Raw genomic sequence first — 24,892 nt, 5'->3', positions numbered from 1 at the left:
GGCAATGTAGGTGAAAAACTTGACAAGGATTATTGTGGGATGCTAGACCACAAGGCAGCATCCAGGGCTAGCAGGTCACAACTGGTTTCTACTCACTTTTTCGACCATAGGGTGCTGATACATGCATAGGTCTCACTCAGCCTCACATCGCTGTTCCCCATAGATAAAGATGGATCATTTGTGGTCAAGCCCAACTGGACACATGGGTTAAAGAGGGAATTACCTCATTTACCTTACTGTATTTGTACCAAGGTATCTGATAGCAGTTTCCCTTTGTTCTTCTAGCCAATCTGAACTAGAAAGTATCCAGGAAGTTCTGGGAGATTACCGAGCCTGCCATGGAACTCTCATCAAGTGGATTGAGGAAACCACTGCCCAGCAGGAAATGATGAAGCCAGGCCAGGCAGAGGATAGCAGAGTGCTTTCGGAGCAGCTCAGCCAGCAGACAGTGAGTGTGGTATTAGCTCTGGAGGGAAGAGATAGAAATTTAAATTTTGTTTATCATAAAAGAAAATGATGTACTAGCAATTAAAACTTCCTCCAAATGGAAGATATTCCAAGTTCCCTTTTCTTAGCGTGGTTTGAACAAGATGGTCCCAAGATACTGGCTTTGCATTTAGACTAGAGAACCTGTCAGGTACCTTCAGTTCTGAGTTTCTGTAACTGTATTGAAACCACTAGATGGACAGATTAAAATTGTCTTTATTTTGTTTCTTTAGATTACATTTTATTTTACTAGGATTAGATATGGGGTTTTGAAAACCAAGGGAAAATTCTAAGTAGATGAAAATGATTCTTTTTTTTTTTTTTGAAAATGATTCATTTTAAGCATTTTTGTTGTTGGCATTTTGTTTTGTTTTGTTTAGCATTATGGTTAAGAGTATGAGGCTGGGCGCGGTGGCTCACACCTGTAATCCCAGCACTTTGGGAGGCCAAGGTGGGCAGATCACGGGGTCAGGAGATAGAGACCATCCTGACTAACACGGTGAAACCCCGTCTCTACTAAAAATACAAAAAATTAGCCGGGTGTGGTTCTGTAGTCCCAGCTACTTGGGAGACTGAGGCAGGAGAATGGCGTGAACCCAGGAGGCAGAGCTTGCAGTGAGCTGAGATCATGCTGCTGCACTCCAGCCTGGGCAACAGAGTGAGACTCCATCTCAAAAAAAAAAAAAAAAGTATGAGATCTGGAGTTGTATTGCCTGGATTCCAATCCTGGCTCACTTATCTGCTGTAAGCCTTTGAAGAAGTTATTTAGCCTCGCCGTGTTCTACTTCCTTATCAATAAAATGGACATAGTTTCTTATTTATTTAACCTTATGAGATTATTGTTGCTAGGATTAACTGAAGTGATACATATAAAATACTTAGAATAGTAGTTCTCAAAGTGTGGACCCCAGACTAGCAGCATCCGTATCACCTGGGGACGTGTTAGGAATGCAGGTTCTTGGATCCAGCACAGTGGCTCCTGCCTGTAATTGCAGCGCTGTGGGAGGCTGAGGCAGGGGGATCACTTGAGGAAAGGAGTTTGAGACCAGCCTGGTTAAGAAAGTGAGAACTTGTCTCTACAAAAGATTAAAAAGACAAAAAAGTGCAAATTTGTGAACCCAAACCCACTGAACCAGTAACTCTGGAGGTGAGGCTCCACAGTATGTGTTTTAACCACCCTTTCCAGCAATTCTGATGCAGCTAAGGTTTGAAAACTACTGCCTTAGAACATAGTAAATATTCAGCTGTTTCAATGGTGGTAATGGCAATGATAATGTTGTGATATTTTGCTTCCTAGGCTCTATTTGCAGAAATTGAGAGAAATCAGACAAAACTGGATCAATGTCAAAAATTTTCCCAGCAGTACTCTACTATTGTAAAGGTAACTTTACCACATCCCAAAAAGAACATGAATCATCACCAGCTCAGGAAAACCTACATCTTCACTGTAGGTTCTATTTCTGGACAAATTAAGCAGAGTTCTTATGCTAGAAGCTGGCCTGATCCTTCAGTTAAGCAGATGTATATTTCCTGCAATCCCATGTTTGGGGTTGCTTGGAGAAGTAGTAGATGTTGGCTGCGATTTGAGGAATCTCCATTTGCATGACGTAGGCCGTTTAAACTTAACATGGCAAAAACAGAATGTTTGAGTTTTCTTCTTAAATATGCTTCTTACTTGTCTTTCCTATCTCGGAAATAGTATTGCCATTTTTTTGTAGTTGCTGAGGCAAAAAACCCAGGAGTCATCCTAAGCTCTCGTCTTTGCCTTAAGCTTTATATTCTCCGTTGGCTCTGTCTTCAGGCATGTCCCAAATCTGACTACCTGTCATTATCTCCCCCTATATTTCCCTAGTTCACATTCCAGTGAAGAATCTTGTACTGAAGACTACTACAATACCCTCTGAGCTGGTCTCTTGCTTCTGCTCTGGCCCCCACAGGCTATTTTCCCACACAGTAGCCATAATCGCCTTTTTAGAACATATTGCATGTCACTGAATCTTAGACTCCATTGATTACAAGCTACACTATGATTTTCTGCATGCCAAAAAGAGGAAAAAAGAAGAAACTCTGCCAATTATGTAACATGCCATTGATTCTAAGATATATTCCAATTTGAAAGACTAAAATGTGGAGAAAATGTGTACCTTAGAATAGATGAAATATGGTAAATAAGATCATGTCAATAAAAGTCATAATAAAATTCTAAATCCTTACATGGTTTGTAAGGCCGTGAATAATTTAGCTCTCCCCTATTTCTCTTAGAACATCTTTAAAGAAAAATGACTTGAGACCAGGTGTGGTGGCTTATACCTGTAATCCCAGCACTTTAGGAGGCCAAGGCAAGAGGGTTACTTGATTTCAGAAGTTTGAGACCAGCCTGGGCAACACATCAAGATCCCATCATTACAAAAAATTTTTTCAATTAGCCGGGTGCAGTGGTGTGCACCTGTAGTCCCAGCTCCTCAAGAGGCTGAGGTGGGAGGATCACTTGAGCCTGGGACATTGAGGCTATTGAGCCATGATTGTGTCACTGCACTCCAACCTGGGCAACTCTGTCTCCAAAAAAAAGAAAAAAATAACTTGAGATTATTGTATATTTATTTGTTTATTCTGTGACTCTTACTAGAATACAAGTTCCAAGGGAGCAAAGTTTTTCCTGACTTGTTTCTCAGTATGTGTGTATAGCACTCAAAACAATGGCAAGTACATAGAAGATGCTTAACAAATACTTTTGAATGAAGGCATTCCTTTAGTTAATAACAGAACACTCACTGTAAGAAAGAGTTGAGTTCAAACTCTTCACCATTTTCCAGGCTTACTTTGAGTATGCAGTTAGCATATGTTTCTGTTACTATATCTATAAAATGAGAACAATAATACCTCACTGAGTGATTGCAAAGATTAAATGAGATAATGTATACATAGGACCATGCCTCAAACTTAAAGTGCACTCAGCAAGTGGTAGCAATTGCTTTGATTATAATTATTTTAATGTTGCTACTACTATTTTTTTATGGATTCCTTTACAAATTCATTCCTTGTTTTCCTTGTACTCAGAGTTTTTTTAAGTAGACAGCAGAAGGACGTTTTAGGCAAAGGAACTGCATAATCCCAGGCAGAGAAGAATGAAAATACTTTATTATAGAGGAAATAGAGAGTATTCTGGTATAGCTAGAAGGCACAATAATGAACAGTGACTATGGAAAATGAGAGGTGAGATTGGGGCCAACCCATGACAGGCCTTGTTTCATTGTTTTGGCTTTGTCTTCTATTCTTGCTTCTCAAAGTGTTATCTTTGAACCAGTAGCATCAGTATCGCCTGGAAACTTATTAGAAATGTAGAATCTCAGACCTGCTGAATCAGATTGTGCATTTTAATAAGATCCCCATATAATTTATATGCATGTTGGTGTTTGAAAAGCTCTATTCTAGATCACTGAAAGCTTTTTAAGGAGAAGAATGATGTGGTCATCTTTGGGTTTTAGAAAAAGTATTCTGGTGGAACAATAGAGAATAGATTGAGATGAGACTAGAAGCAGTGAAAGTACATAAGAGGCTACTGCACTCATAAGGCTACTTCATGTGAGAGAAGAAGCAAGTAGACTAGGGCAGAACTTGCAGGGTTGCAGAGGAAGTGGCAGAATAATATGGTAAAATGACAACACTGGTTTAGGGATTAGAAAACTAAGATTCTAATCTTGACTCTGTTACTTACCCACTTAGTTAATTAGGGAAATTCACATCCCATCTCTGGGTTTCACTTTCCCCACAGATGAGATGAAAGGGTTGGTCAGACTGCAACTAAGGGGTCAGCAAACTATGACCCACAGGCCAAATCTTGTCCACACACCTGTTTTTGTATGGCCAATGAGAAAAGGTTGAAAAGAAAATCAAAAGAATAATATTTTATGATGTGAAAATTATATGAACTTCAGTTTTCGGTGTTCATAAGTAAAGTTTTAGTCTAACAACCACACTCTTTCATCTATATATTGCCTATGGCTGCTTTCACATATATAGTATGGCCTGATATTTTCTGCCTGGCCTTTTACAGGAAAAGTTTGCTAACCTCTAGCCTGAGTGGTCACCAAAATGCTTCCAGCAATAAAAAGCTATGATTTATTACATGATGTATGTGAATTATAAAACCCTGTGTAACTGTAGTGAAATTCATCCTTTCCTAGGACTATGAATTGCAACTGATGACATACAAGGCCTTTGTGGAATCGCAGCAGAAATCCCCTGGCAAGCGCCGTCGCATGCTTTCCTCTTCAGATGCCATCACTCAAGAGGTGAGAGGGTGGCGGAAGGAAATACACCACTGCCTTCCCTTAAGGAAAGATTCATTTGCCTGGGCCTTATATTTTGATTTAGGGCTCACTTTTCTGGTGAACATGTGACTCCATGAACGTTTCCTCTTATTTTCAACTATTTACATTTCATTTTCTGGCAGATTATTTATTTAAATTGTTCTTTTGAACCACAGTTCATGGACTTAAGGACTCGCTACACAGCATTGGTGACTTTAACAACTCAGCACGTGAAATACATCAGTGATGCACTCCGGCGTCTGGAGGAGGAGGAGGTGAGGACAATTGGGTCCAATATTATCTTGAAAGTGCAGTAAAACAGCTTAGCCAGCATGGTAGTGTGTGCCTGTAGTCTCTGGTACCCAGGAGGCTGAGGTGGGAAGATCACTTGAGCCTAGGAGTTTGAGTCCAGCCTGGGTGACATAGGGAAATCCCCTCTCTACAAAAAATGTTTAAAAATTATCTGGGCATGGTGGCACATGCCTGTGGTCCCAGTTACTTGGGAGGCTGAGGTGGAAGGATCACTTGGGCCTGGGAAATTGAGGCTGTAGTGACCCATGATTGTGCCACTGCACTCCATCCGGGGCAATAGGCTGTCTCAAAAAAAAAGCCCAAAATATCTCATGTACCCTATAAATATATACACCTACTATGTACCCACAAAAATTAAAAATTTTTTAAAACCAGCAAAAAATTATATATGTTATATATGTAATATATATTATACAATTAAATTGTTATATAATATTTGAGAGACAAGGAAGTTAGAATACTATGTATAATTATGATTTCATTAAAAACAAAACTGTATACTACAAAGACAATAAGGCATAGAAAGAAGTTTATAGGCATTTATACCAAATTTCTGTGGAAATAAGATTAAATTATATAATTATGTGTTTTAGACTTGTTTGAATTTATTGTAATGAGCATGTCATCTTTTTGTAATTATAAAAATCTTCTTTGTAAAATAAGTTTCTGCATATTCAGTCTCTCTTATAAAAGAAAAGCTGTTAAAACATTAACCATACCATCTTTTGCTTTTTAAATTAGCAAGACTTTCTTTATATCCATACCTACATAATATAATCTCAGTAGGCTTCAGCCTCTTCTCCTCTTCTTACAGATTCACCTGTAAACCTAAGAATTACGAAAATGAGTAAGATGCTATATGTGAAGAGATTTTTTAAAAAATCATTAAATAATTATTGAGTGCCTATTATATTTGTTTGTATTTTTCAGAACGGTATTAAACCTAGGTATAACAAATTCAGCTCACAAACACCTGTGAGCAATACTGTAGCCTGGCTAAATTATACTTGGGGTTATTTTCACAGCGTACTTATTTAGGTAACTTTTGTATCTGTTTTTAGGAAGACTTCATTTAAGAAAATCTGAAGTCATACCAACCTAATAAAAGACATTGCTAGAATATTGATTTTCTATTTCCTATTCTAGAAAGTGGTAGAAGAGGAGAAACAAGAACATGTGGAGAAGGTTAAAGAACTTTTGGGCTGGGTGTCTACCCTAGCGAGGAATACACAAGGAAAAGCTACCTCATCCCAGACCAAAGAATCAACAGACATTGAAAAAGCTATTTTGGAACAGCAGGTGAGAGGAAGGTCCATCTCTGTTTATCTGGGTAGAATAATACATGTTAATGCATTAGGTGGAATAGTAGAAGTCACATGTGGGCCATTCCAGAAGTGATTGCTACCTAAGTAAATGTTAACTTAAAGAAATTTAAGAAGCCATCTTATTTGTTCTTGTACCTTTTTATCAGCTGTAGTTCATTGATGATAATTTGACCTAAGCTGCATGTTTTCTCTAGGATTAAAAAATTTTTTTAAAATAAATTTTGACTGTTATTTCTTGGGTTTTGAAGCCTTTTCTCTTTATTTCTACCATGTAGGTTCTGGCAGAAGAGCTGACAACAAAGAAAGAACAAGTCTCTGAAGCTATTAAAACATCACAGATCTTCTTGGCCAAGCATGGTCATAAGTGAGTATTAAATAAGAGATTATGGCACATCTGGGGCACCTGGTCTATCAGGCTAAAACTTATGGCTGTAATGAAATTTCAGACTGGAGAATTCAGGGCAGCAAGAGTCAGATTATGGGGGACCCTGTAGTTCATACTGAGGAGTTTGCATTTAATTTGTTGGCTAGGGGAAGAGATTTTAAACATGATTGTGTTTTGCTTTTAAAAGTTGCTAGAACAGTTATATAAAGAAAGGACATGTAGTGAGAATAGAGGCTGAGAGGCCTGTTAAGAGGCTATTCTGATAATGTAGGCAAGAAATGACGAGGAATGGAAATGAAGAGACTAATATTCAAGAGATGTTAAGGATAATGAATCTATGGGTTTGGTTACACTTAAAAATTATCACATAAAGTGACAGAGATTTGAATTATCAGTGTATTAGAAAGCATGAGGGTAGATTACTCCAAAGGGTTTTTCGGGGCTTCTCAGCCTGTTGAGGAAGCCTCAGAGAAGGAAAAGGAAAATATGAGTGATAACTCAGAACCCAAGAAAGAACAGAGTTCCAAAAAGGAGAGAAGTTCAGAAGTCAAGAAAAGTTGAGTAATATCTGTACATTTGGCAAGTTAGAAGTCTCTGGTGCCTCTGGTGACAATTTGTGGCATGAGGTCAGATTTAGTATGGTGAGGAGCACACTGGAGGCAAGCAAGGTGAAACAGAACTGCTCTTTCAAGAAGCCAGGACATAGGAGAGGAAAAATGTAATAGAGTCAATATTTAAAAATGGAGTATATGATCAAGAAGGTTTTGTTTTCTTAAAAGCTACAATGGACTTAACTATGTTTTGGAGTAAGTCTCAAGGACAAAGGGAAGGAAATAATTAGAGAAAGGTCCCAGTGGACGTGCAAGAGGATGAAACTCATTGATCATTAGAAAGTACAACCTTAAACAGGAAATTGAGGCCACTTTTTTTCTGAGGTGGAGATGAGGGAAAGGATTAAGAAAGGTATGGATAGAGGTAAATTTGTTAGGACTGAAGCCAGAAAGTAGGAGAATTAGTGCCCAGTGGTCTGTGTGTTCTCTTTGAAATAGGCAGAAAGGTTTGTTGAAAGGATGGTGTCCAGGAGAAAGGAAGAAGAACTTGGCTGGGAATTTACAAGAGGATTGTCAGGAAATATTGTGGCCCAGTTGAGATTGGAAACCAGTTGGCTCTCTCTATGTGGTTGTGGAATTTTTTTTTTTTTCTCTAACTGGATTTACCTAGCAGCCTTAGTGTAGGAGCAGAAGAGACTGACGGTTTGATTGATTGGGGGTTGGACATTTATCAGGTTAGTGAGTGGAGAGTGCAAGGATAATGGTAGGGAACTGATTAAGAATGTGGATTGTGGGGTCTGGCCTCTGAAGAAAAGAAACTTAATAGAGAAGACTGATAGAATAAGAGGAAATAGAGGTGTTAAGGAAGGCTTAGGACATATCCATGAGTTGATGGATAGTTCCCATTTGAATCAACAGAGTTCATTCTCAGAAACATAATGTGGAATGAAAAAAGAAAGTTGCAGGATTCATCAGATTCAAGAGGTGGTTACCTTTGGGAAGAAAGGGAAAGGAATGGACTCGGTGACAAATATACAGTGGGCTTTAATTATATCTGTAATGTCTTATTTCTTAGAAAAGGGGTCTAAAGCCGCCAGGTGCGGTGGCTCATGCCTATAATCCCAGTGATTTGGGAGGCTGAGGCAGGAGAATCACCTGAGGTCAGGAGTTTGAGACCATCCTGGCCAACATGGTGAAACCCCGTCTCTACTAAAATTACAAAAATTAGTTCAGTGTGGTGGTGGGCACCTGTAATCCCAGCTACTCGGGAGGCTGAGGCAGGGGAATCACTTGAACCCGGGAAGTGGAGGTTGCAGTAAGCCAAGATTACACCACTGCACTTCAACCTGGGCGACAGAGTGAGACTTCATCTCAAAAAAAAAAAAAGAAAGAAAAAGAAAAGGGCCTAAAGCACATATGTAAAATAGTAAATCGTGAAATGAAAGCTGGGTAGCTGCCTGTTTAAATATTTTATTTTAAAAAGAAAATAGGTATAGAAGGAGTAAAGAAAGATAAAACTGGAAGGTAGAGTTATAATCATATAGTGGATTATTGAAGTCTAAGATTTCAGAAGCAGAATAATTTCAGATGATAGAAGGGTCTAAATTTGACGTTTGTAGGTGGGGCTAAAGTGGAGATGAGGTCATTTGAACTACAAGCATGGGGTGGACATAGCACTGACATCACCAAGAACCGTGACTTGATCTGAGATAGACAGAAAAACTGAGTGAAATGCCAGAGTCTCCCGTGAATATGGAAGAAGATCATCCATCCAAGATGAAGAAGTAATTTTGAAGCAATAGAGCAGAGTTTGGAGATTTTTTTTTTCCCCCTAAAAAAAACTTTAATGCTTCACCTTCCAGGCTCTCAGAAAAAGAGAAGAAACAAATATCTGAGCAATTGAATGCCCTAAACCAGGCTTACCATGACCTTTGTGATGGTTCTGCAAATCAGCTTCAGCAGCTTCAGAGCCAGTTGGCTCACCAGACAGAACAAAAGGTACTTTTAGTTTTCATCTCCAAATATTGGGTGGATACCTTTTGAATGGTATGAAAGCAGCTTTGCTGATTCAGAGTCATGATCACTAGCTTTCCATGACCAATGTGACTTAATTTTTAACCTCACCTTAGCAGCCATGTGTCTTGTGTTTCTTTACTGGGGTTCCATGATGTGTTGGTCAGTCAAAAGCACTAGAAGACACAGCTAACCCTTTAGACCTGGTTCACCTTTTTTGTCTTATGCCATTTTGTGGCAGACAGCAGTTGAGGAGAACATAAATTCTGTATTGTATATGATCACAAGGCAGTAAGATACTCCCTTGTGGCATTGTCACACGAAAGTTGATAGCCAAGAGTTCTGGATATTGGAAAGAAAAACCTGTGAACCTCATCCCTCCATACTAAGGCAATGAGAAATATTAAGTTCCAAAGCAAACTAGTAGAGTAGTTTCACTGACTAAGACGCTGGTTCCCCTCACCCATAGTCATCTCATCATGTGGCATCTTTACCAGTTCCCCTCCATGTTCATTTCCTGGACCATATGAAAGTCATCATATTTCCTGCTGGTTGTCCTAAGTTCTTCCTGGATACCTGTGCGTGTGTGTACACTTATCATATTATATACATGTGTCTCTGGGATATATATGTGTGTTTGCCTGCTTATTTCCTATGTTGTGAAGCAATGGCCAACTTATGTGGGGCAGGCCAAAATTAAGCTCATGTGATAGTCAAATTTGGTCCAGATGATGCTCAAAATGATATTCAGACAAAGCATGTCTTGATTCTGGTCCTTGGATATAAATTTTGTGCAATAGGAGCTGGAGTTGTAAAGACCACAAGACAGAACTAGCAATGATTTGATGGTATATTTCCAAAAACAAAGTGCTACTGTAACATTCTCCATTTAAGGTAGCCCACTTCCAGTGGCTTGTTGCTTCACCATATAAGGGAGTATGTGAAAAGTTTTAACAATTGCTTGCTGAGAACATCCAGTTCTCATTTTGAAAGGTTAAAAAAGGGGGGAAAAGGAAAGAAAGAAAAAAAGAAAGACAAGCTGCTGAGCACCACTACATTGAGCATGATGTGTCTCCTGTACTGTTTGTGTGTTTCATGTGAAGTATTGTTCTGATTAACTGACATCCTTGCTTACAAGTTTCACTAACCCTTTGGAGTTTAAGCACAAATGCACAAAGGGAAAAGAGGACGACCTGTTTGGGGTTCTTTTTTGCAAAAACAAACAGTCGCATGCTGGACGCTAACACCAAGCTTACACTGTGTGTGTGATACGGCTGAGCTGCTCCATAAGGCTCTATCTTTTATCTGCCTGAGGAGTGCCCTGCAACTCTGGTAAGTAGAAGCCTTTTATGTTTTCTTTCCTCCTCTCCTTCTGTCTCTTAATGCTTGTTTAGGTCAGAATGTCCATGTTTGGTAGGATAGAAATGAGTTTCTCTGGATTTTTTCCCAGCTGAGTGTTTACTGCCTATTCTCCAATTATGAGGGTGTTGGAAGTAACATTGTAGACTTTTCTCTTTGGCTAGACTCCAGGCCTTTCTTCAGTGTCAGCATTTTTGAGACTCCATGAATCTCACAAAAGAAATGAAAAGTTCTCAAAGGAATGTTTTTCTTTGTCATATTGTCTGTTCTGAATAGTCTTTCATGGATTTTCTAAAAGGAATTTTTCAGGTATCTTGAAATTTTTCAGGTATCACATTCCAGTGAACTTTTTCCTTCAATTTCTTTAAAACAGACACATAGGGAATTTGCATAATATATATGTTTAAATTATACAGATTGAACTTTCTCTTCTTGGTCAGAAAACAAGGGGATAGGGAATAAATAATACTTTAGTGTGGAGAAGTCTGTCAGTTATTCCATTGATTGAATACGTATGTAGAAATGGAGATGAGAACCGAATATACTGTTCTTTCATTTGCTGTCCATACTGTATTCTTATTGTATGCACCTCATCAAGCTTGAAATCCTCAGTGTGTGTTTCTAAAATCTGAGGGGAAATGGTTTAATGATTTTAAGGGTTTCCTTATTATTTATCCGTATTCGTCCCATGTTTATTGAATGACAGCTACTGCTCCTAGACCTTCATGGGCAATGGATCAGCTCTTATGGAACTTACTCACTGAGGTAAAATGGAATGCTATTATTTAGGAGGCAGGGAAGTAATTGGAAACTGCTTCCACAAGATCCTCCATCAATAAGGTAGAGAGTTAAATAAGTAATCAGAAAGTAGCACTGACCAAAGAGAGACAGATAAAATTATATACAGAAAATGAAAATAGTGAACATAAATAAGAGCTGAAAAGTTGGAGAGTAATAAAAATGATGAAGTGTTGTTAAGTGGTTAAACACTTAAATAATTTAAAATCTGAATGTATTATTCTGTGATAAAAGATCTCAAAATGAGAATTCTTTAGGAGCTCTTTCTAGGATTTGCAAGAGTAATTTTGACAGTGTATATGCCTTATTCACTGACCTTAGGAACTAACTCCTATGTTAAGATGTGACTCTACTGACTTGTCTTTTATAGTTTTCTGGGTCTGACTCTGGGAGGGCATACAAGATTTAGAGTCAGACCTTGATTTATTTCTGGAACTTACTAGTTTTGTGACCTTGGACAAGTTACCTAAACTATGTGCCTCATTTTCATTTCTTCAAACTAAAGATTCAAACAATTGTTTTCATAGGATTACTGTGAGAATTAAATGTCAGTGTTCAATAGATCTAATAATAAGTGACAGCTGTAGTCATGGTTATTGTGCTACCCATTCTAGCCTGGACCAGAAGAAAAGTTGCTAGTGGTTCCGTAGGCAAGGGTCCCTGATCTGTTTCTTCCTTGTCTTGCTACTTCCAAGTCCTAGAACTAATTTAATTTAGAGCCATTGCCTTGGGAGAAGCTAGCATTGTCCAAGAATGCGAGTATCCCAGTTGCTAAAATACTTTCTTGAGTAGTATACACAGGCCTGTTTACTGGGATGCACAGTTGTTCTGGAGCTATTGGACTGCATAAATCTCTCTTATTCTGTGGACCAGTCCTGCTATGCTCATCAGCAGGGAATTGCTACTTCCAGAGTCTTCTGTGTGGTTTACAACAGCAAAAACTTGTTTTATGGGGTTGAATTCTCACTTTGGGGGAACTGTTATGCGTCTGTAAGAAACTTTATGATGATTTGGTCTTAAAAATAAGATTAAATCCTATCACTTTCACTGCTTGCCACCCTGTAGAGCTTGTCACTCAGATATGCTTAATGCCACTATCTCTCAAGTGATCTAGGAACTTCTGGTCTAGTAAACATTCTGCAGTGTAGAAAAACTCTTTTTTATTATTAACACTGGGTGGCTTGCTTCAGAATATTTCCTACATGTTGGGGCTTATCCCATGCTGGGTTTTTCTTGTGGTGAGAATTTTATATACTATAGTTCTTTTTTTTTTTTTTCTTTTTTTTTTGAGACGGAGTCTCACTCTGTCACCCAGGCTGGAATGCAATGGTAAAATCTCAGCTCACTGCAACCCTCCACCTCCCGGGTTCAAGCAATTCTCCTGCTTCAGCCTCCTGAGTAGCTGGGATTACAGGCAGGCACCACCAAGCCCAACTAATTTTTGTATTTTTAGTAGAGACGGGGTTTTCACCACGTTGGTCAGGCTGGTCTCAAACTCCTGACCTCATGATCTGCCCGCCTCGGGCAGATTATAGGCGTGAGTCACCATGCCTGGCCTAAATACTATAGTTCTTTGAATGACTCCTTTCAATAGTTGTGCTTTGTCATTGGCTCTGATTCAGTTTTCTTTTCCTTTTTTTTTTTTTTTTTTTTTTTTAGGATTGCAGAGCAGTTGCTGGGGTGATTGACCTAGGCACAGTGGAGATATTTCCTATCTTCAAAGCCATGCAAAAGGGCCTCATTGACCAAGACACAGGCCTTGTGCTTCTGGAATCTCAGGTTATCATGTCTGGCCTCATTGCCCCTGAGACTGGTGAAAACCTATCTTTGGAGGAGGGCCTAGCCAGAAACCTCATTAATCCCCAGATGTACCAGGAGCTCCGGGAGCTACAGGATGCCCTGGCCTTAATAAGCAGGCTTACTGAGAGCAGAGGCCCTCTTTCTGTGGTGGAAGCAATTGAGAAGAGAATAATCAGTGAGAGAGTTGGACTGAAAATCTTAGAAGCTCACCTAGCAACTGGAGGTTTCAGTCTTTCCCCTAGTGAGAACTGTATTAACCTGGAAGAGGCTTTTCATCAAGGCCTCATTTCTGCATGGCTTCATTCAGTATTAGAGTCTCATCTTAGAACATCCAAGAATTTGATAGACCCTAACACAGCTGAGAAAATTGGTTTACTGGATCTGATGCAACGATGTATTGTCCACCAGGAATCAGGATTCAAATTACTGCCTGTCAAACAATTGGCAGGGGGAATGGTGAGCTTGAAATCAGGCCGGAAGGTTAGCATTTTCCGTGCAGTTCAGGAAGGGCTGATAGATAGGCAGGTCACTGTCCGGTTGCTGGAAGCTCAGCTTTTTGCTGGTGGCATAGTAGATCCAAGAACAGGACACAGACTTACAGTGGAAGAGGCTGTAAGACATAATTTGATTGACCAAGATATGGCCTGTGGTATCCTTATAAGGCAGCTTCAGACAGGAGGCATCATAGACACTGTCACGGGGCAAAGACTAACAATAAATGAAGCAGTGAGCAATGATCTAGTAGCTGCTAAGATCGCCCTTGTGATTCTGGAGTCCCTCTGGTCGTTCATGGGTTTGCTGTGGCCTGAATCTGGAGAGATCCTCCCAATTACAGATGCCCTAGAACAAGGTATTGTGTCTACTGAACTAGCACATAAAATCCTTAGTAACCGACAGCACATTAAGGCTCTGTTTCTACCAGCAACCACAGAGATTTTGTCCTGGAAGAAAGCAATAGAAAGTGGTATCCTGGACAGAGATCTTGCCAATAACTTAAAATCGATTTGTATACCTGATGTGATGCCCCACATGCAACTAGCAGACTCTGCAGAACAAAATATTAATCATGGAGCAGCAGTTCTACCATGCAGCAAGAGCCAACCTAAGGCCATAGCAAGCAAGAGTGAGAATCTGTTGTTCCAGCTGATGACTCACAGCTATATTAATGTACAAAATGGACAGAGGCTGCTTCTGTTAGATAAAGAGCTGATGGAGATACTAACATCCAGAGACAAGTATCAAACAAGTCCTCCAGAAGTGGTTGAAATTGGACATCAAAGGCAAAAAACTCCTGAGGGATTTCAAGAGTCAGCTAATGTGAAAATCTCAGGAACTTTCAGCGATGGGTGGACTGTGAGGCTGCCTGAGTTCCAGTTTTCTTCTCAGAACAAAGAATATCCCAATCAGGAAGATTGCACTACAGAAAAAGGCAAAAAGACCACTGTAGAAACAGAAGATTCTTCTGTAGAGAACCCTGAAGAGGATCTGTTTGTAGGACAAAAAGAGAGAAATTCAAATGTTGACTCTTTGAAGGTAATAAATAAAGTCAAATTAGAGGTACAAAGGCAGTTGATAGATACCAAAAGGGAAGACCAAACAGCAGTGTCTATCAAAGAAAATGCCAGCAGGGGACACCTCCTGACTGTACCTCCTGCGGAGGCGGAAGGTGTGCCGTTGGTGGTTGACAAAGATCTTTTTTCTGTTGAAACACCAAAGAAAGAACATCAGCCTCTCAGAAACACTTCTTTTACGTGTCAGAATGAACAAGCACACACTCTTGAGACTGAATATATTCATGATGAAACTGGAGGATCTCACATAAAACCCCAAAGCAAAAAGTCAGAAGTTCAGATAAAGAAAACTCTAGGTGTAAAGTTAGAACTAAAGTCTGAAACTGATGTGAACATTCATCCTCTGGACAAAAAGCAAATGTTAAAGAAAACATTTTTGGCTAAGGATGACCATAAAGATAGTCAAGAAGCACAGAACATCACAGGTGGTAGTATGATGATATTAGAAAAGACCGATGAGGAAGATAATGGCAGGGAAACTTTTCTGTCCTACAGTCATCCATCAGAATTGCTTGAAGAAGCTACCTTGAATGTGTTATCTGCACAGTTACTAGATGGTGGTATCTTTCATGAACAAACAGGTCAAAAGCTCTTACTAAATGAAGCAATATCCCGAGGCATCGTGCCAAGTCACACTGCCGTGAAGCTTATGGAGAAGCTGAACATGTTTCAGGGGTTCTTTGACTCTCAGACGTGTGAGTCTTTGACAACTGAAGAAGTCATTAATGAAGGTCTGATGGATGAGAAATTATTACATAATGTCCTCATGGCAGACAAAGCTGTAAGTGGTATTTTAGACCCCCGTACCCACACACTATGCTCTGTAAAGGATGCAGTTACGGTTGGACTTCTTGACAAGGAAACAGCCACCAGAATTTTAGAGAGGCAGGTGGTAACTGGTGGAATTATTGATCTGAAACGAGGCAAAAAAGTTTCAGTAACTTTGGCCTCAACTCTTGGCTTGGTGGACATTGCTGACCAGCCAGAGCTTATAAATCTGGAGAAAGCTTCCAAAGGTAGAGATGCTGAAAAAACAGTTAGGGAGAGATTAATTAGTTTACAAATGGAAACAACAGGACTTATAGACCCTGATAGTAAAGCCCCTTTAACAGTTGTGCAGTCCATTGACAGAGGTCTTTTGGAGAGAGAGGAGGCCATTCGTTTGTTGACTAAGCAGGTGCTAGATGGAGGTATCATTCACCATATATCTGGGATGAGACTTTCTGTTGATAATGCCTTCAGACATGGCTTAATTGGTGAAGATTTAGCCACGAAACTCAAAAGAGTTGAGAACTTAAACATCCATCAGATTTTCAATCCTGAAACAAAGGAAACTGTTTCCCTCCCTAAAGCCATAAAATTAGATCTTATTACCCCAGACCTGAAAAGAGAAATCCAGGAAGTTCAGGCCTTTACTGGAAACTTTGTGGATCTCATTTCTGGTCAGAGATTGACCTTGGCAGAAGCTAAAAAAGAAGGACTGTTAACAAATGAAGCAGTATTGTCTCCAGGAATGATGCATGGCATTGTAGATCCCGAGAACTGCAGAATTGTCCCCTACTCAGAATTAGTCAAGAAATGTAAGATTGATATTGAATCAGGACAGAGATATCTAGAAGTAATTCCCTTCTCAGACATTAAAGATGGAGTGAGCGACAAAGTGCTTACATTGTCTCAAGCAATTCAGCTTGGAAAAGTAGACTTTGCATCTACGCTGAAGGTTCTGGAAGCCCAGGCAAATACTGGTGGAATCATAGACACTGCTACTGGAAAAAGACTGACATTGGCATCAGCTTTGGAAGAGAAACTGGTGGATGAAAACATGGTCAGAATTATTGCATCTCATCAGGTGTTAAATGGAGGAATTGTTGACATATTTAGTGATCAGAGAGTGACTTTAGCAGAAGCTATTGAGAAAAGACTGATCAGTCCTGAACTGGCAAATATGATCCAAATAGATACTTCAGAGTTCAGCGATCACAGGGCTCAGATTGAAAAGCAAGAGGGGATTGAAGTGTGTGCATTGCAAAATGAATCTCTAAGAAAGGATATGTTAATTGCTTGTAATCAGACTGCTGAAATGAGTTGTAATAAAGTAGAAGAGAGTGAGAGATTACTTCAAGTTGAAAATCAGTCTGCACAAGAAAAGGTTAAAGTGAGAGTTTCTGATGGGGAGCAGGCAAAAAAGAGCAGGGAAATTTCCTTAAAGGAATTTAGGTGCAAGGATCAACATAAGCCAAGAATGTCTCCAGATGCTAAAGAATTTATCAGTATCATAAATCCTCATAATCTTAAAGGTGAATCCTTGGGCCAAGTGTCATTGACACATACTTACTCTGAAGTTTGTGATTTTAAACTCAAAGAAGTGGCTAGAAATAACATGGGAAATGACACAAATGAAGAGCAGGAAAAAGCAGTGACAAAAATAGAAATTATTTCTCATATGAAGCAGTCTACCTCATGTCTAGATTCTGAAGAAATAAGAGAAAATCAAGGGGAAGTGATTTTGGAAGTACAAGAAACATATTGTGAAACATCAGGCAAATTGCCGAGTGAGCAGGTTTTGCAGCAACCAGTGAATGCTGGGGTGAAAAGTAAGAGAGAGAAGAGGGAGGTGATTGTAGAAGAAAACATCAGAACATGCAAATCAGCATTTCTTTCTGAAGAAAAGTTGTATCAGGAAACTGCCATTAGAGATGAGCATGACTCCCATATAAAGAGCCAACCTAGGGAAATGACCTCAAGTGAAAAAGGGAAAGAAGCTGATACAGAAAAGGGATTTTCTGTTATTTTTAAAACTGAAGACTCTTCTTCCCAAGTGGTACCTCAAGGAATTTCTGTAAAACATCTAGATGCTTTAACACTCTTCAGCTCTAAACAGGCCAGTGAAGGAAAAGTAAACAATTTAAGTCTCTGCTTGACTTTAAAACCAGAAGAAAACTTATCTCAAGAAATTGCTTGTGGGGCCCAGAGTGAACCATTCCCTTCTATGACCCCAAGACCTGAAGGATTGCACTACCAGGAATCAGATGGAAAAGCCCAAGTGACAGGCTCATCCCAAATTTCCAAAACAGACAAGTCTTTCCAAGGAACCACCAGATGGGAGACCAACTATCATCAAGATTCCTATGTTACTTCTAAAACCAAGGAAACCAAGCATCTCATTTCCTTATCTAATGAATGTAAAGAAAAGTCATACCAAGAAGTATCCTTTGACCCAGCAAGAGGCCTTAAATTGGAAGAAATTACAGTTTCTAGACCAGATTCAAAAGAAGTCAGTTATCTAGAATTCTCAGACAGAAAAGACCTTCATCATCAGGGCAGCAAAAGTGATGATAAACTTTGTGGAACTCTCAAATCTGAAATAGCAACACAGGAAATAACTGGAGAGAAATTTCTAGAAATGGCAAACCCTAACGTTACAGGTCTGCAAGCAGGATCCATTGAGGACATAGTGACTCAGAGAGGTTCCAGAGTCTTGGGATCTTTTCTTCCAGAGAAACTATTCAAAGGAGTGTCTCAAAAAGAGAATACAGGGCAACAGAATGCCATCATTAGTCCTACTGTTCCAGAGACCAGTGAAGAAAAGACAATGTCCCTAACAGTATGCTCTACAGTGAAGACAGAGAAGACACCACAGGAAAAGGTCAGAGAAAGCCCTGACATTGAACAAACTCCCTTCATGACTGCACTTGGAGGAAAGGGAAATGGAGGTGTAAACCCAGAGCCCTTCAGAGCAACACAAGTAAGTGGTGTGCTTTTTTTTTCCCCCTAAAGATATAATTAGTTTAATGCTAAAATTCTTAACTGGGTACAGAGTTTACATATGTATAATTGTATACCTATATACATTTTAAGGCACTAGATGATTCTCTAAGATATAACTTAGTTTATCATCATCTGTTTGTAACAAAGTTGTTGAAAAATTAGGCATTGGCTCTGAATGTCTTTCTGAAATCTGCAAGGGTTTTAAATAGAAACAAGCTAATAGAAATATTAGGATGATGCTACCTAAAATCAGAATAACTTTTGGAAATTTTGGTAAAATGATGCTTGTAGATTGATAGCTCTGAGCTTCTGCTCTCTAAGGAAGAATGTCAGAACTGAGTCAGCTTTCTTTTTGGCTCCACAGAATGTATTTACCCGGCAACTCTGTTTAGAACATGATGAAAAGCTAGTATCCTATCTGTCTCTGTTACGGAACATTGAAATGAGGACCAGACAGATTCAGCCTTTGGAGCTAAACCTGGCAGAACTACAGGATCTGCTGTGTCAGGCCAAGGTAGGTTCCCCGGGACTTCCACCACAGACATCAGCTTCAAGATAGCTGCCTCCATCTTCCTTGAAGATTTCAAGACTTACTAGGACCTGCTTGCACTCTATTCTAGGGTAAACAATCTCAGACCCTTGTCAGATAATTATGAGATGGGCCACATTTGGATAGATTGGATAAGATTTATAAAGGATAGACTTTAACAGACCTTGGATTTGGCTATGAATGTAATTACTACCAATTTTTTTGTTGTTATGGTTTTGCTTTTGTTTTTTTTGAGATAGAATCTTGCTCTGTCGCCCAGGCTGGAGTGCAGTAGCATGATCTCGGCTCACTGCAACCTCTGCCTCCCAGGTTCAAGCAATTCTCTTGCCTCAGCCTCCCGAATAGCTGGGACTACAGGTACCCGCCACCACGCCTGGCTATTTTTTTTTTTTAAAGTAGAGATGGGGTTTCACCAGTTGTCCAGGCTGATTTCAAAGTCCTGAGCTCAGGCAAGCCACCTGCCTCGGCCTCCCAAAGTGCTAGGATTACAGGCATGAGCCACCACACCCGGCCCTACCAGTTGTTATCTGTGTGGTTTTGGATTGATTTAGGTAAATTCAAAGGCAGAGTGATTGGTTATGAAACTATTGCAGTAATTCAAACAAGAAATGTTGGAGGCTTAAAACAGTAGATTAGATATATAAGTTAATCTCTCTTACTTCCTAAAACTATACTAAGACATCAGGAAAAAGGTTTTTTGTGTTTTAAGCACGTAAATTCATAAAGAAAAGAGCAAGAAAGGAGAAAACAGCAGTAAAATTTTAGAAGTTAGAAAGCAGATAGATGAGGAGGTAACTACCTTAGCAAGCTAGAGTAAACCAGATCCTCAACTTACAGTGGAGGAAGCTAAGGAACAACCTAATTTACACTACAGAACTCCCCAAAACCTCAAAAATTGGGAGCACCAGAAAGAGATGAAAATGGATATGCAAACGGGCTTCTAATTGGTTTAAAGTCTGTTTAAGAAGCAATTAGACCTTTAGATTTTCAACTTACTTCACATAGCCTGGCAATTGCTCATGCCGTGCACTAACAGAACACTGGATGTTCATCCTCTGAGGAAAGTAATTCAGAGTGTCTCTTGACTAGGGAGAGCAGCCATTTATTGAAGGTAAATATTCCATACAGAAATCAGTAGGATTAACTGGAAGTTCACATACATACTGAATTTTGAGCTATATCCTTGCTCCCGCTATGGTTTGACCAGCCCAAGGAGGAAGACCTAATGGTACTGATATAAGTGGTTTCCCAACTGTATAGCCCAATTCCATCACCCTCAGTGAAGACTACAGCCAGTAGAGTTTGTAGTCAGCTTTTTAGGGCATTACTCTCCACTTGAGCATCCGGAAAGCTTCTGATACAAAAGGAGAGGCTAAAACAAAGAAAAAGAAACTTGGACAAAATAGACTATTTAGGAAGAAAAACATACTCAGGGCCGGGCGCGGTGGCTCAAGCCTGTAATCCCAGCACTTTGGGAGGCCGAGACGGGCGGATCACGAGGTCAGCAGATCGAGACCATCCTGGCTAACACGGTGAAACCCCGTCTCTACTAAAAAATACAAAAAACTAGCCGGGCGAGGTGGCGGGCGCCTGTAGTCCCAGCTACTCGGGAGGCTGAGGCAGGAGAATGGCATAAACCCGGGAGGCGGAGCTTGCAGTGAGCTGAGATCCGGCCACTGCACTCCAGCCTGGGTGACAGAGCGAGACTCCGTCTCAAAAAAAAAAAAAAAAAAAAAAAAAAGAAAAACATACTCAGGGCCAGTCACAGTGGCTCATGCCTATAATCCCAGCACTTTGGTAGGCCAAGGCAAGAGGATTGCTTGAGCTCAGGAGTTTGAGACCATCCTGGGCAACGTAGTAAGAAATTAGCCAAACCTGGTGGTGTACACCCTAGTCCCAACCACTCAGGAAGCTGAGGCAGGAGGATTTGCCTGAGCCCAGGAGTTTGAGGTTTCATTGAGCTATGAATGCACCACCGCACTCCAGGCTGGGAGATGGAGTAAGACCCTGTCTTTAAAAAAAAGAAAGGGCCGGGCACAGTAGCTCATGCCTGTAATCCCAGCACTTTGGGAGGCCGAGGCGGGCAGATCACGAGGTCAGGAGATCGAGACCATCCTGGTGAAGACGGTGAAACCCCGTCTCTACTGAAAATACAAAAAATTAGCTGGGCGTGGTGGCAGGCGCCTGTAGTCCCAGCTTCCAGGGAGGCTGAGGCAGGAGAATGGCGTTAACCCAGGAGGCGGCGGAGCTTGCAGTGAGCGGAGATCGTGCCACTGCACCCCAGCCTGGGCAACAGAGCAAGACTCTGTCTCAAAAAATAATAAAAAAAAAACAACCCAGAAAGAAAAATATATTCGAAAGCACTACCATTTAAAGGACAAAAAATAAAATAGATTGAAAAAGTCTAACTGGAGATCTCTGAAGAACACCTGGAAATACTTGTCTCACAGAAACCAAAGGAGAAGGAGTCAGTCCTAGTAACTGCCGCAGGGAGATTGAGTACAATGAGGACTCAAGGGGAGATTCAGCTCCTGAAAGTTATTGATGATTTTGAACAGTTTCAGTGGAGTGATGGGATATAAACTAACTTGCAACTGGAATAAATGGGAGGTTGGAAGGTGGAGACAATTAATATAGATCATTCTTTCCAGAAGTCTTAGGTACAGGCAAGGAATGAGGTGGGACACTACTTGAAGGAGATGGATTGAAAGGAATGTTTGAATGGGTTTTGGACTGAGGAGAAAGAACCAATTGAAAAAGAGAACTTGTAGTTAGAAGAGAGAGGAAGTGGTAACTGATAGAGCCAGTCCCCTAAAAACATAGAAAGACAGCCTTTAGAGGGAGGCAATTTCACTGAAATTGGAGGTTAAGAGTTGTCATAGGATTGGAGTCACAATGAAGACAGATTGTAGTGGTTTACTGGTTCTCTCAGTATCTAGTGTGTGGCCTTGGGTAGGATGGCTGAACTGGGGCTGAGGATGATGCGCCAAAGAACTATATCAAGTTCTTCCACAGCTTATTTCTGGCTTCACTGTTGAGGACCAGAATATTACAGACTAGATGAGTGGAAAAGCTGGTTGGGGATAGCTTTGTGTTCTTTGGTTCCATGACCCTGGAATTTAGAATGGAAGAGTCATCCTTTGGGTTTATTTTGTAGCACATTAATTCTGCACAGCTGCTCCTTGGAGAAAGGCATAATGACACTCTCAGAGAGGCAGCAGGTTACAGTGGAGGTTTTCTGAGTCAGAAAACCTGAATCCAAATCCTGGCTGTACTTCTTACCAGCTGGGTGACCTTGAACACTGTTCACATTTTTTTAAAGCAATGAGACATCTCTTCTGTAAATTCAGAACAATAACATCTACCTTGCCTACCTCATGAATTAGTGATTGCAAGAACCAAGTAAACCAAGTAAATTAATGAAAGTACATAAAAACATTTTCTAAGCCCTAAAATGTGTGTAGACATGGGGTAAGAGAGAAATGTGTTCACCGCTGATTCCCAGAGGGTTTCTAGTCTTGCTTTTATAGGTAACTCCATTTTATTCCCTCAGGTATTAGACAGGGAGTTAAAGGATCTGACCACCTTGGTCAGTCAGGAATTAGAGTGTGTGAATCAAATTATCATCAACCAACCTCAAGAAGTTCCTGCTCAACTGTTGAAGGCTCTGGAGAAAGATGCCAAGAATCTTCAGAAGTCTCTCAGTTCTGTGAGTGACACTTGGAATTCCAGGTTACTCCACTTCCAGAATGCTCTGGAAATAGAAAAGGTAGCATTTTGCTTTTATTCATAAAAGCTCACAAAGTCTGGGTGGCTGGGAGATTTTCATAATGTGATTTGCCATTTATTTCTTAGACTAAAGTGTTAAATCAGCACACACAGCTAGAAGGCAGACTTCAAGATCTGAGAGCCTGGGTTGGCAATACCATTCTTATTCTGAACAGCAAGGGATCTAACAGTGAAACAGATGTTGACAGCCTGAACCGCTGTCTCCAACAATATGAGGTAAACTCTCCACCCATTCTCAAGCATGTTTTCTTTGTCCTTTGAGTTGTATCAATTTTATTTTCCTGCTAGGCAAACCAGTATCCATATTTATCTTTCTCTCTTTCTTTTTTTTTTTTTTGAGACAGAGTCTTGCTCTGTTGCCCAAGCTGGAGCGCAGTGGCACGTTCCCAGCTCACTGCAACCTCTGCCTCCCGGGTTCAAGTGATTCTCTTGCCTCAGCCTCCTGAGTAGCTGGGACTATAGGTACCTACCTCCACGCCTGGCTCATTTTTGTGCTTTTTAGTAGAGATGGGATTTCACCATGTTGGCCAGGCTGGTCTCAAACTCCTGACCTCAGGTGATCTACCCACCTCGGCCTCCCAAAGTGCTGGGATTACAGGTGTGAGCCACTGCACCTGGCCATTTATCTTTATTAGAAAGATAAATTTCCAAGAAAGTCAGCTGTGTTTAGGTTTTTAAATTATCATATCCCTGGCTGGGTGTGGCAGTTCACACCTGTAATACCAGCACTTTGGGAGGCCAAGGCGGGTGGATCACCTGAGGTCAGGAGTTCGAGACCAGCCTGGCCAACATGGTGAAACCCTGTCTCTACTAAAAATTCAAAAAAATTAGGCGGGCAGGGTGGCAGGTGCCTGTAATCCCAGCTACTTAGGAGGCTGAGGCAGGAGAATCGCTTGAACCCGGGAAGCGGAGGTTGCAGTGAGCTGGGATCACACCATTGTACAACAGCCTGGGCAACAAGAATGAAACTCCGTCTAAAAAAAAAAAAAAATAGATCATATCCCTGGAGCTTCTGTGATTATGATCATTTCTCCCTTCAGCTGTTCTCTGAGATACCGTCTACCGAATGACCTGTTATTATCAGTCTCATCTTTTCTTTATAAATGAGCATCTAGGATCCATCCTTTGTTTCTCTTTTGACCAAGATCCAATCCTACAAACACATGCACACATACCAGTTTCAGGAGATCTTTTTGTTGTTGTTTGTACATGTGCAGGTTTGTTATATAGGTAAACTGCATGTCATGGGGATTTGATGTACAGATAATTTTATCACCTGGGTAATAAGCACACTACCCAATAGGTATTTTTTCTGATCCTGTCTCTCCTCCCACCCCCTCACTCTCAAGTAGGCCCCAGTATCTGTTGTTCATCTCCTAGTATCCATGTATTCTTGTTTAGCTTCCACTTGTAAGTGAGAACATGCCATATTTGGCTTTCTGTTCCTGTGTTAGTTTGCTTAGGATAATGGCCTCCAGCTCCATCCATATTGCTTTAAAGGATATGATCGCATTCTTTCGTATGGCTGGATAGTATTCTATAAAATGTGGTGTCCACATTTTCTTTATCCAGCCTACCATTGATGGGCATTTAGGTTGATTCCATATCTTTGCTATTGTGAATAGTACTATACGGAACATACACGTACATGTGTCTTTATGATAGAATGATTTACATTCCTTTGGATATATACCCAATAATGGGATTGCTAGGTCAGATGGTATTTCTAAGTTCCTGTGAAATCGCTGCAGTGCTTTCCACCATGGCTGAACTCAGGAGAATTTTTGATTGGTTATTTAGAGCATGGGTTGGCCAACTTTTTTTTTGTTTTTTTTTTTTGAGACGGAGTCTCGCTCTGTCACCGAAGCTGGAGTG

General features: G+C 40.4%; 1 protein-coding gene across 17 annotated transcripts in view; it reads left to right on the top strand.

Annotated features, from left to right (window-relative positions):
• MACF1 (microtubule actin crosslinking factor 1) overlaps positions 1 to 24,892 on the top strand; it is a 404,957-nt gene that overhangs the window by 231,634 nt on the left and 148,431 nt on the right. For 10 of the 17 annotated variants that reach the window (XM_073007458.1, XM_073007449.1, XM_073007451.1 and 7 more), the window contains 11 exons: positions 286 to 448; positions 1,784 to 1,867; positions 4,671 to 4,778; positions 4,973 to 5,071; positions 6,255 to 6,407; positions 6,709 to 6,797; positions 9,232 to 9,367; positions 13,199 to 18,655; positions 19,043 to 19,192; positions 22,782 to 22,997; positions 23,084 to 23,233. In XM_073007458.1, coding sequence (XP_072863559.1) covers positions 286 to 448; positions 1,784 to 1,867; positions 4,671 to 4,778; positions 4,973 to 5,071; positions 6,255 to 6,407; positions 6,709 to 6,797; positions 9,232 to 9,367; positions 13,199 to 18,655; positions 19,043 to 19,192; positions 22,782 to 22,997; positions 23,084 to 23,233 — 6,805 coding nt within the window. The remainder of the gene's footprint in view (positions 1 to 285; positions 449 to 1,783; positions 1,868 to 4,670; positions 4,779 to 4,972; positions 5,072 to 6,254; positions 6,408 to 6,708; positions 6,798 to 9,231; positions 9,368 to 13,198; positions 18,656 to 19,042; positions 19,193 to 22,781; positions 22,998 to 23,083; positions 23,234 to 24,892) is intronic. The other 7 variants (XM_073007456.1, XM_073007455.1, XM_073007460.1 and 4 more) reach the window with 1 other exon arrangement.

This window comes from Chlorocebus sabaeus, chromosome 20 (assembly GCF_047675955.1).
Source record: "Chlorocebus sabaeus isolate Y175 chromosome 20, mChlSab1.0.hap1, whole genome shotgun sequence".
Taxonomy (NCBI): domain Eukaryota; kingdom Metazoa; phylum Chordata; class Mammalia; order Primates; family Cercopithecidae; genus Chlorocebus; species Chlorocebus sabaeus.
This window is presented reverse-complemented; position numbering and strand designations above follow the sequence as displayed.